This window comes from Rana temporaria, chromosome 3, assembly GCF_905171775.1.
Source record: "Rana temporaria chromosome 3, aRanTem1.1, whole genome shotgun sequence".
In the NCBI taxonomy this organism is placed as follows: Eukaryota; Metazoa; Chordata; class Amphibia; order Anura; family Ranidae; genus Rana; species Rana temporaria.
In genome coordinates, this window is record NC_053491.1 from 146,615,109 (window position 1) to 146,628,189 (window position 13,081).

Sequence of the window (13,081 nt, forward strand, 5' to 3'; positions counted from 1 at the left end):
ACGTCTGGAAAGTGGTTGTGAAATCCTGACTGGACGTCTATTGACGTCCTGCAGGATTAGATGCCAGCGCGTGCACGTGGGGGCGCGTAGCGTGGCGATCGGTGATGCAGGGTGTCAGTCTGACACCCTGCATCTCCGATCTCGGTAAAGAGCCTCCGGTGGAGGCTCTTTACCACGTGATCAGCCGTGTCCAATCACGGCTGATCACGATGTAAACAGGAAGAGCCGTTGATGGCTCTTCCTCACTCTCGTCTGACAGATGCGAGTAGAGGAGAGCCGATTGGCGGCTCTCCTGACAGGGGGGTTTCGCGCTGATTGTTTATCAGCGCAGCCCCCCCTTGGATGCCCACACTGGACCACCAGGGAAGCCCACACTGGACCACCAGGGAAGGGGGCAGTGAAAAAAATGAGAAAGATGCCAATCAATGCCCACAAATGGGCACTGACTGGCAACATAGGCACTGGGATAAACAAGTGATGCCCAGTAATGCCCTCACTGCCACCCCTCGGTGTCCATCAGTGCCACCCCTCAGTGTCCATCAGTGCCACCTCTCACTGCCCATCCATGCCCAGTGCCCACCTATCAGTGCCCATCTGTGCCACCCATAAGTACCCATTAGTGCCACCCATAAGTGCTGCCCATGAGTGCCCATCAGTGTCGCCTATGAGTGCCCAGTGCCGCCTATAAGTGCCCATCAGTGCCGCCTATGAGTGCCCATCAGTGCCGCATACCAGCGCCGCCTATCAGTGCCCATCAGTGCCGCCTCACTGGTGCCCATCAGTGTCACCTCATCGGTGCCCATCAGTGCCGCCATATCAGTGCCCGTAATCGAAGAAGAAAACGTACTTATTTACAAAAGAAAATAACAGTAAAAATAAAAACGTTTTTTTTCTAAATTTTCGGTCTGTTTTTTGTTGTTGCGCAAAAAATTTAAATCGCAGAGGTGACCACCAAAATAAAGCTCTATTTGTGGGAATAAAATGATAAAAAAATTGTTTGTGTACAGCAGGGGTGCCCAACCTTTTGAAGAGCGAGGGCCACTTAAGCAACTTGGTAACCAGTCGCAGGCCACAATGAGCGGAGCGGGCGGATGACAGGTCACGGCTACTCTATAGGCCCTCCGATCCACCCATATGGAAGAGCACGAATTCCCTTCTGTTTGGATTGGAGGTAGGTGGCGTAAACGGACATCTGTCGCTCTATAGAGGTGAATTGAGGGTCCCATTTGGTCAGGCTGATCGTGTGAAAGGGGCATAAGACTGCTTTCACACTGATGTGCTGCGGTTTACCCACACCGCGGGTGAAGCGTAGTTCACCTGTGTCTATCCTACGGGTTAGCTGAACTTTGCCATAGACTTCGCTTGTGGCAAAAGTCAGCGCTGTAGAGGACACATCAGCTTATGGGGCTCTGCTCCGCAGCTGCGTTCTTCCTCTACCACCAGCTTCATTCACAACACTGATGGTGCGGTATGGCGGGTCGGCAACCTGCGATCTGGGCTTGCCAACCCACCAGTCCAGAGCAGGAGGTCGCTGGCCACATCAGAGGGCTCCGCAGGCCACATGTGGCCCCCCGGGCCACCCCTGGTGTACAGTGTAGCATGACCGCGCAATTGTCATTCAAAGTGCGACAGCGCTGAAAGCTGAAAATTGGCTTGGCAGGAAGGTGCGTAAGTGCCTGGTATGGAAGTGGTTAAGGTAGTGCTGGAAAATAATGGTGACCACACAAAATATTGACACTTTGGGCCCAATTTGGAAATTTTCACTTAGGGGTGCACTCACTTTTGTCGCCTGCGGTTTACACATTAAAGCGGGAGTTCACCCATAAAACACTTTTTCCCCTTAGATCAGTGGTTCTCAACCTGGGGGTCGGGACCCCCTCGGGGGTCAAATGATGATTTGCCAGGGGTCACCAAATCCTGGGCTGTTCCTGAAGCCCGCACCACTTTCCCAGCCTTCTTGCGGCTTCCCAGCAGGGCTGTCTCTGGAGCCAGTGGCCGCCCAGCTGGACTGTTCCTGGAGCCCACGGCTGCCCACTCAGCCTCTTCGCAGCCACCTATTCAGTTCACGGCATGGTTGGGGGGCAGAGACTAGAGGTCAGCTGACTGGTGAGGATTGTGAGGTGGGAGGGGCTGGAGGAGACCCTATCTCCTGATTTCAGCATAAGTGTCACTGCTACTACGAGACACCACAAAGTCGGAGACACAGCGAGTAACACTACCTGTGATTATAGTTGCCATTAAAAGTCCCCACTACAGTTCTCAGATCAGCAGCAGACCCTGATCAAGAGTACCTAAGTTGGCTAATCAGAACTCCCCCCCCCCCCATCATTGCCACTCATCCCAACTCCTTGCCAGCACTGCCACTCATCCCCATTCCCCCCACCAAAGGAATAAAAATAGAGAATACATGGAAGGGAGAGAAAAAAAGGAGGAAGAAAGGAAAAAAAAGGGAGAGAAAGAATAAAAAAACAAGAAAGACTGCTAGAGAGAGGGGTGGGGAAAAAAAAGAAATGAGGATAGCGAGAGATAAAAGGGAAAGAAAGGAGAACAAAGAGAAAGAATAGTAAATCCTAAAATGTACCATATGAGGTTTTAATACTGTACGAGTGGAGGGGACTCGGGGAGCGCTAAATTGCCGTGGGTTGGGTGCTGACAACACACACTACGAAAATAATTTTACTGTTAGGGGTCCCCACAACTTGGGAAATTTTATCAAGGGGTCGCGGCACTAAAAGGTTAAGAACCACTGCCTTAGATGGATGCTCATTTTGTCTAGGGGAATCGGCTAGTTGTTTTAAAATATGAGCTGTACTTACCGTTTTCGAGATGCATCTTCTCCGTCGCTTCCGGGTATGGGTCTTTGGGAGCGGGCGTTCCTTCTTGATTGACAGTCTTCCGAGAGGCTTCCGACGGTCGCATCCATCGCGTCACTAGTACGTACGTACGTACGAACGTCGGTGCGGCTCTATACTGCGCTTTTCGCACCGACGTTCGGCCTCTTTTGGAAAATCGTGACGCGATGGATGCGACCGTCGGAAGCCTCTCGGAAGACTGTCAATCAAAATAGGAACGCCCATTCCCGCAGCCCATTCCCGGAAGCGACGGAGAGGATGCATCTCGTAAACGGTAAGTACAGGTCATATTTTAAAACAACTAGCCGATTCCCCTAGACAAAATGAGCATCCATCTAAGGGGGAAAAGTGTCATGTACGGCCGAACCCCCGCTTTAATAGCTGTATGTGGAGTTATTTTGAGGGGACAACAAATTGACACTGTTATACAAGCTGTACACTTACTACTTTACATTCTAGCAAAGTGTAATTTCTTCAGTGTTGTCACATGAAAAGGTATAAAATATTTACAAAAATGTGAGGTGTGCGTGTACTCACTTGTGTGAGATAGCGTGTCCATGTGTGTTTGAGCTTTGGGGTGAGGTGGGGTGCACACCTATGCCATAGCCCTGGGCTGGTGACACCTGTGTACTTGTACTACCCTCACCAGGGAGGACAGCTCTGCTCAGATATCTGACTGAGGAGCGAGGTGAGCGGGACACGTGCACACTGAGCCCAGTCCCAGCCAATAGGGAGAAGGCTGCATTAAAAATAGAGCGAAGGGCCAATAATGGGCGGGCCTGAGTGTCTGGCGCTGCTGGTTTGCGTACTGTAGTGACGTCACCCCCAGCAGTGAGCAGCGAGCGGGTTCGGTGCCCGGCTCAGTCAATCAGTAGGCGGAGGGGTCTAGTAGGAAGAGGGAGGCGGCGGGGACAAGGGGATAGCGGCTCCTGTGCGTGCGAGGCGGGGGCCGAGAGCTGGGAGCAGCGCACCTCACTCTATCGCTGGATTGTATAGGAAGAAGCGACGGGCTGTGCTCTGTGCCGGGGAGAAGGAGCAGCTTGGATGAAAGTTTGCTCGGATTTCGGTCCAGGGTAAGGAAGGCCTATCATTGGTTCCCGTCTTCTCTGCCTCCCCCGAGTGTCAGGGGTTAATGAGGAGCTAGACTACACATTATTATTCTAGTCTCCTCATCTATATCTTGTGTGTGTCATCCCTCACCTGTGTGTGTCATCCTCATCCCTCACCTGTGTATGACTGCATGACCTCAATTATTCATCACATAAACATTGTCTGCTCCGGTGTCACCTCTCCTCATTGTTATTGTGCCATCTGATTCCCTCCCCCATCACCTGTGTTCTGGTACTATCACTACTCCACATCCAGCATTGCTATTGTATCATCTACTTCCCATCTCCTGTGTCCTACCACTACGCTAACCCCACACACCCCTATACTCCACATCCAGCATTATTGTATCATTTACTTCCCATCTTCACCTGTGTTCTACTACTAGGACTACTCCAGATCCAGCATTAAGGTATCATCTTCTTTCCATCATCACCCGTGTCCTACTACTCCAACCCTACACTCTGCTCTCCTCCATGTCCATCATTGTTGTTGTATCTTCTACTTCCCATCTCCTGTGTTCTACTAGGACTACTCCAACCCCACACTACATTCAGCATTGCTATCGTATCATCTACTTCCCATCTCCTGTGTCCTACCACTACTCCAACCCCACACACCCCTATACTCCACATCCAGCATTATAGTATCATCTACTTCCCATCTTCACCTGTGTTCTACTACTAGGACTACTCCAGATCCAGCATTAAGGTATCATCTTCTTCCCATCATCACCCGTGTCCTACTACTCCAACCCCACATTCTGCTCTCTTCCATGTCCGGTGTAGTGTCACAGTCTGCTGCCTATCGTAGAATGCTGCGGAAGTCACGTGGCGGCCAACTGCGCATGCGCGATGCGTTCCAAACGCAAGTGCGATTCGTTCCAATGGATTTACGACAGTACACACCAGCGAACCCGGCATTCAGGGCGACGTGGAATTAGAGTTAAGTGGCCAGTCCGAGACGGCTCGCTCGGCCTCCTGGCTCTTTTTTTAACATCCTCCAATCCACGGGGATGTAAAAGTGGAGGTTCACTCTCAAAAAAATTTCTGACATCACATGGAGTCGAGCCATCCTACCGACAAAATGCCAGTGTTTTTTTTTTTTCTCAGCACATACCTCGTTATCACGATTTTCACTCCCCGGCAATACCGCGGGACTGGGCGTTCCCAAGCACTGCCTGTGATTGTCAGGCTTCCGAACGGCGCATACTGCGCGTCACAGGTTGCCGAAAAAACCTGAACGTCGGTGCGGCTCTTTACGGCGCCTGCGCACCGACTTTCGGGTTTTTTCGGCAACCTGTGACGCGCAGTATGCGCTGTTCGGAAGCCTGTCAATCACAGGCAGTGCTTGGGAATGCCCACTCTGGCAGGATTGCCGTGAGGTGAAAATCAGGATTAAGAGGTATGTGCTGAGAAAAAAAAAACAAAAACACCGGCATTCTGTCGGTAGGATGGCTAGACTCCATGTGATGTCAGAATTTTTTTTGAGGGTGAACCTCCACTTTAAGGAAAGAGCCTGGATGCCGACCGAGGTTTCGCTGGTGTGTACTGCCGTGAATCCATTGGAACGCATCGCGCATGCGCAGTTGGCCGCCACGTGACTTCCGCAGCATTCTACGATAGGCAGCAGAATGTGACAATACACCGGCATTGTTATTGTATCTTCTACTTCCCATCTCCTGTGTTCCAATAGGACTACTCCAAGCCCACACTACATTCAGCATTGCTATCGTATCATCTACTTCCCATCTCCTGTGTCCTACCACTACTCCAACCCTATACGCCACATCCAGCATTATTGTATCATCTACTTCCCATCTTCACCTGTGTTCTACTACTAGGACTACTCCAGATCCAGCATTAAGGTATCATCTTCTTCCCATCATCACCCGTGTCCTACTACTCCAACCCTACACTCTGCTCTCTTCCATGTCCGGTGTAGTGTCACAGTCTGCTGCCTATCGTAGAATGCTGCGGAAGTCACGTGGCGGCCAACTGCGCATTCCAAACGCAAGTGCGATGCGTTCCAATAGATTTACGACAGTACACACCAGCGAACCCGGCATTCAGGGCGACGTGGAATTAGAAGAAAGTGGCCAGTCGGGCCTCACGTCCTCGCTTCGCTCGGACGGCTCGCTCCGCTCACTCGGCCTCCTGGCTCTTTTTTTAACATCCTCCAATCCACGGGGATGTTAAAGTGGAGGTTCACCCTTTAAAAAAAATTCTGACATCACACAGAGTCGCGCCATCCTACCGACAGAATGCCAGTGTTTTTTATTTTTTTTTCAGCACATACCTCTTAATCCCGATTTTCACCTCACGGCAATCCCGCGGGAGTGGGCGTTCCCAAGCACTGCCTGTAATTGACAGGCTTCCGAACGGCGCATACTGCGCGTCACAGGTTGCTGAAAAAACCCGAACGTCGGTGCGGCTCTATACGGCGACTGCGCAACGACGTTCGGGTTCTGTCGGCAACCTGTGACGCGCAGTATGCGCCGTTCGGAAGCCTGTCAATCACAGGCAGTGCTTGGGAATGCCCACTCCCGCGGGATTGCCGGGAGGTGAAAATCGGGATTAAGGCTCCATTCACATCTATGCGACAAAACGCCCGACGCCGAACGCTTCTGCCGCTAGAGGGGAGAATTCCCATTGCTGTCTATGGAGATGGTTCACATCTCATAGACGCCGAATGCCTGTCGCCTGAAAAAAAGTCCCGGACCCTTTTTTTCAGGCGACATTGACGTTCACCCATTGACAGCAATGGGAAGAATCTGAAAAAAAAAAAAAAGATACACACTCGCGGCAAAATACGCCGCGTACGCCGTACGCCGCTGTCGCATAGATGTGAATGAAGCCTAAAAGGTATGTGCTGAGAAAAAAAAAAAAAACGGCATTCTGTCGGTAGGATGGCGCGACTCCGTGTGATGTCAGAATTTTTTTTAAAGGGTGAACCTCCACTTTAAGGAAAGAGCCTGGATGCCGACCGAGGTTTCGCTGGTGTGTACTGCCGTGAATCCATTGGAACGCATTGCACTTGCGTTTGGAACACATCGCGCATGCGCAGTTGGCCGCCGCGTGACTTCCGCAGCATTCTACGATAGGAAGCAGAATGTGACAATACACCGGCATTGTTATTGTATCTTCTACTTCCCATCTCCTGTGTTCTACTAGGACTACTCCAAGCCCACACTACATTCAGCATTGCTATCGTATCATCTACTTCCCATCTCCTGTGTCCTACCACTACTCCAACCCTATACGCCACATCCAGCATTATTGTATCATTTACTTCCCATCTTCACCTGGGTTCTACTACTAGGACTACTCCAGATCCAGCATTAAGGTATCATCTACTTCCCATTATCACCGTGTCCTACTACTCCAACCCTACACTCTGCTCTCCTCCATGTCCATCATTGTTATTGTATCTTCTACTTCCCATCTCCTGTGTTCTACTAGGACTACTCCAAGCCCACACTACATTCAGCATTGCTATCGTATCATCTACTTCCCATCTCCTGTGTCCTACCACTACTCCAACCCTATACGCCACATCCAGCATTATTGTATCATCTACTTCCCATCTTCACCTGTGTTCTACTACTAGGACTACTCCAGATCCAGCATTAAAGGGGAGGTTCACCCTAAAAACGACTTTCTCTTATTACACTGGCCCCCCACATTACAATACGATTATGCCTGTTAGTTTTTTTTTGATGCTGTACATACCTTGATACAGCATATTCACCCGTGGCTTCTGGGTTGCGAGTCCCGCGGGAGTGGGCGTTCCTATCATGCTGGTGATTGACGTTTTGACAAAAACGAGCTCCCCCCCCCCCCGTCGCGTAAGCCGCGTCACGATTGGCGAAAGGAGCCGAACGGCGAGTCGGCGCTATACTGCGCCTGCGCATCGCCGTTCGGCTCCTTTCGGCAATCGTGATGCGGCTTACGCGACGGGGGAACTAGTTTTATGTCAAAACGTCAATCACCAGCATGTTAGGAACGCCCACTCCCGCGGGACTCGCAACCCAGAAGCCACGGGTGAATATGCTGTATCAAGGTATGTACAGCATCAAAAAAAAAACTAACAGGCATAATCGTATTGTAATGTGGGGGGCCAGTGTAATAAGAGAAAGTCGTTTTTAGGGTGAACCTCCCCTTTAAAGTATCATCTTCTTCCCATTATCACCGTGTCCTACTACTCCAACCCTACACTCTGCTCTCCTTCATGTCCATCATTGTTATTGTATCTTCTATTACCGTGATCACCTGTGTTCTACTACTAGGACTACTCCAACCCCACACCACATTCAGCATTGCTATCGTATCATTTACTTCCCATCTCCTAGCTAAGATCTTTCCTGCATGTATGCTTGAGCTAAGGGCAGATGGATTCCAGGAAGTAAATGCTACATGCGTCATCTGTCCTTACTCAAGATGGTCATGGCCTGAAATGCCTTTTTTTTTTCTTTTTTTCTTTAAGTTGTTTCTCATCAGAATAAATAATGGATAGGGGAGTTTGCTATGATTAGTAAAAAGGATTTAAAGTGATTGTAAACGATCACCTTGTGAAACAACCCATTCAGTTTAAAGTAGAAATGAAAGGAGAAAACATTTTGTGTGTATATATTCTTTTTTCATTTAAGTGATCATATTCCCTCTATTCTCAGCTGAATAAGAGCTTGGGGGGGGGGGGGGAGAATCAGCAGCACACTGAGCTTCCCAGTGAAGGGCTGTGCAATGGGGGATATTATTAAAGTCTTATCGTTGGAGGAGAGCACACTGAGGCCCGGATTCACATAGAAGCGCGCATCTTTGTGCGGGCGTAACGTATCCTATTTACGTTACGCCTCCGCAACTTTCACAGGCAAGTGCCGTATTCTCAAACCAAAGTTGCGGCGGCGTAGCGTAAATAGGCCGGCGTAAGCCCGCCTAAGTCAAATGTGGAAGATGTGGGCGTGTGTTATGTAAATTTTATGTGACCCCACGTAAATGATGCTTTTTACGAGCGGTGCATGCGCCGTCCGTGAAAGTATCCCAGTGCACATGCTCCAAATTAACCCACAAGAAGCCAATGCTTTCGACGTGAACGTAAATGACGCACAGCCCTATTCGCAAACGACTTATGCAAACGACGTAAAACGTGAAATTCGACGCTGTTCCGACGTCCATACTTAACATTGGTACGCCTCATATAGCAGGGGTAACTTTACGCCGGGAAAAGCCTAACGTAAACGGCGTATCTGTACTGCGTTGGCCGGGCGTACTTTCGTGAATTGGCGTATCTAGCTGATTTAGCTGATTTACATATTTCTAAGCGTAAATCAGCGTACACGCCCCTAGCGGCCAGCATAAATTTGCAGTTAAGATACGACGGCATAAGAGACTTGCGCTGGTCGTATCTTAGTGAAATTTTGGCGTATCTGATTCTTTGAATCAGGCGCCAAGATACGACGGCTCGAACTCAGAGTTACGACGGCGTATCTGGAGATACGCCGGCGTAACTCGTACGAGAATCCGGGCCTGAGTTCCCAGCATAGCTGCTAGAGACTACTCCAACTCCACACTGAGCCGTCCTCCCGCAGCCAGCATTGTTATTAACAAGGGTCATCTGCTTCCTATCATCTGTGTCCCAGTACTAGAACTACTCCACTATGAGCTGTACTCCCAGATCCAACTTTGTTATTGTATGATCAGCTTTTCATCATCCCCTGTACTTCAGCCCCACACTGAGCTGCAAGTCCAGAGTCGGCATTGTTATTAAGTGTCATCTGCTTCCTCTCACCTGGGTTCTACTACTATGACTAATCCAACTCCACACTGAGATGTACTCCCAGATACAGCCTTGTTATTGTCTGATCTGCTTCCCATCACCTGTGTACTAGGACTACACCCACTTCTACTTTTTTTTTTTTTTTTTTTTAATAACAAACATGTCATACTTGCCTCCACTGTGCAGTTAGTTTTTCCACAGCGTGGCTCTGATCCTTCACTTCTGGTGTCCCTCGTCGCTCTCGCGGCTCCTCTACCGCATGGTATAACCCCCTAGGAGAAGCGCTCTCCTGGGGGTTACTTTGCGGGCCTGCTCCCGAGTCCGTAAACGCTGAATATAGGACTCTGTCCCGCGTTGTTGGATTTGATTGACAGCAGCGGAAGCCAATGGCTGCACTGCTAACAAACTATCCAATCCAGAACCGAGAACCAATGTAAATTGCAGGCCGATATTGCAAAAAGTAGTACAGAATTTACTTTTTGAAATCGATGCAGCGCCGCACCGATTAGGACGGTGCCATTGACGACAATTTCTGTCGATTTGACATGTCGACACACTCCAGTGTGAACCAGGGATCGCTCCCAGACCAAACATTGTTATTGTGTGATCTTATAATCGTCTTGTCTCCAACCTCCGTATGAGCTGTTCCCTCAGGTACAGCTTTATTCCGCATTGTTATCTGCTTCACATCACCTGTGTCCTATAGAGGTCAACCGATATGGCGTTTTCTCTGGCTGATGCCCGATATATGATGCCGTTATATATATATATATATTTTTTTGGCAGTTGCCACTGGTAGATGACACTGGCAGGTTTAAAACTTGGCTGATTTGTCAGTTTCTCAGTTACACTATATGTAACTGAATGCAGAGAGAAACCAGCTGTCAAAATTCAGCGGTGATGTCGGGGGTGGGCAGGACCCTGCAGCTATCAAACACCAGCCAATGATTGGGCTGCTTAAGGGGGTGGGGCCACATACACGTAGTGGCCCCCCAGATCCCATCCCATTGGCTGGTGTTTGATAGCTGCTGGTTCTTGATAGCTGCTGGGTCTCGCCCACCCTGTGTCCGCCCACCCCCAACATCACTGCTGAATTCTGACAGCTCCTATCTCTGCATTCAGTTACAAACGTTCGTTTCACACACACAGCGGCAGAACTGCTCAGTGTGTGTAATGACAAGTGCAGTCAGTAATCTGCCAAATTTGCACAAAAATATATATATATTGGTCGACCTCTAGTGTCCTATCGCTGTGACTACTCCAGCCTCACTATGCGCTGTACTCCCAGATCCAGCATTGGTAATATTAAGTGTGTGCTTCCCATTGTTACCTTTTTGTGTTGGTACTCAAGCCTCATATTGAGCTGTGTTTCTAGGTCCATCATTGTCGTGACTTCCTGTAATCTGCTTCCCATCAATTGTATCCTAGTAGTTGGTGTATTTCAAACATCTTAACTGTACTTCCAGAAGCACTTTTATTAAAGGAAATTGATGGCCACAGCATACATTTGTCATTTTAGAACATCCACATGGAAATCAACAATACAAATAAACAAATCTTTCTACTACTTCCTGGGTTCCCTGTATGTTTTGCTGGTTGCTTTCATTTTCTAACTAAATGTCCCATGGTACCTTGCCTGCAATAAGTAATTCTGTACTGAAGACGACTCCTGAAATTCTCTCGGCACCTCATGTATACAGAAGGCAGGCTCTGTGAAATGTGTGACACAGCAACTCTTATCAATAGGACATAGTGAAAAGGATTCACAGAATTCTAGGAGGTAAATTTGTGGGGATCTAAATAGACTAAGTTTACAAACTTCTAGATTGTTTGGAGTAATAGGAGTAGGCCAGAAATGACTGAAATGCAGTGTGGGTTTAAAATTGTGACCCTAGATCAGGCCTCGACAAAATACGGGCGCCCGATCACAATTGCGACAAGAATTTGTGACCTGGCTCTTGGGGAAGTTTAAGCCTGCAGAAGGCCGCAAAGCCGCGGCCTCAATTACCGGCCGGCGCGGGACGTGATCGCGGCGGGCCAGCGCCTGCCGGTAATTGAGGCCGCGGCATTCACAGAAGGAAGCTGAGGCCTGCAGAAGGCCGCAAAGCCGTGGCTTCAATTATTGGCTGGTGCGGGCCGGCCATCTTGTGGTGGCCGTTGGCATTACAGGTTACATTACAAGTAGCAAAACAGCAGTTCTAATGTGTTTTTCACTGCCATCTCCTTACCTCTAATTAGAACCCCCAAACATTATATATATTTTTTTATTCTAACACCCTAGAGAATAGGCGGTCGTTGCAATACTTTCTGTCACAACGTATTGGCGGTCTTACAAGCGTACTTTTTTGTGGAAAAAATACTTTTTTTAATTAAAAAATAAGACAACAGTAAACTTAGCCCAATTTTTTTTATATTGTGAAAGATAATGTTACTTTGAGTAAATTAATACCCAACATGTCACGCTTCAAAATTGCGTCCGCTCGTGGAATGGCGACAAACTTTTACCTTTTAAAATCTCCATTGGCGACGTTTAAATAATTCCACAGGTTGCATGTTTTGAGTTACAGAGAAGGTCTAGGGATATAATTATTGCTCCTGCTCTACCAATTGCGGCGATACCTCACATGTGTGGTTTGAATACCGTTTACATATGCAGGCGCTACTCACGTATGCGTTCGCTTCTGCGCGCGAGCTTGGCGGGATTTGGTGCGTTTTTTGGCTCCTAACTTTTTTAGCTGACTCCTAGATTCCAATAAAACCTGTCAAACCCTGCCCTAGATACTTTATTGTCCCAGTAGTAAGTCTACCCCGCCTCCGTATGCTCTGTGCTCCCAGATTCATCAGCAATATTATGTGTGCTGCCTGAGTGCCTTTGCTCAGTGTGCCCTTCTAAAGAGGAGTAATGACCTCCCTTTTTTTTTTTTTTTTTTTTTTTTCTCATTAGCTGTTAAGTTCTAGAAAACCATTTAATGGAGATAGGACAGTAAAAAATAAGAAACACATGAAACTATAAATCAACTTGCCACAGCTTTTAATTATAAGCTATGCATTATTTTGACGTACTGTTAGGCTCATTAACCGGAGAACTGTTTTGTACTTGTTGTCATAGAGCAAAGTTACCAAATTCTGTATATATAGCTTTACGCCGGTAGTTTGTTTTAGATGGCAAAGGTTCTTGACCAAAGCTTAGAGGACCAATTATAACATTTTTCAAGGCAGGCTTTTTTTATTTATTTTTTTTGAACAGAAAACGTTTAGGTCTCTTCTGTCAAAAATGTGCCCCCTGCCTGTCAGCGGGTAATGTGATCAGAGCCGCACATGCTCGAATCATATTTACGACCTGTTCT

The 13,081-nt window shown here is 48.3% G+C and overlaps 1 protein-coding gene across 2 annotated transcripts in view; it reads left to right on the forward strand.

Annotated features, from left to right (window-relative positions):
- Window positions 1–3,677: 3,677 nt before the first annotated feature.
- GRAMD4 (GRAM domain containing 4) overlaps window positions 3,678–13,081 on the forward strand; it is a 204,973-nt gene continuing 195,569 nt past the window's right edge. The window contains exon 1 of one of the 2 annotated variants that reach the window (XM_040343640.1): window positions 3,678–3,925. In XM_040343640.1, the coding sequence (XP_040199574.1) occupies window positions 3,897–3,925 (29 nt within the window). In that variant the 5' untranslated portion in view covers window positions 3,678–3,896. The remainder of the gene's footprint in view (window positions 3,926–13,081) is intronic. The other variant, XM_040343641.1, reaches the window with a different exon arrangement.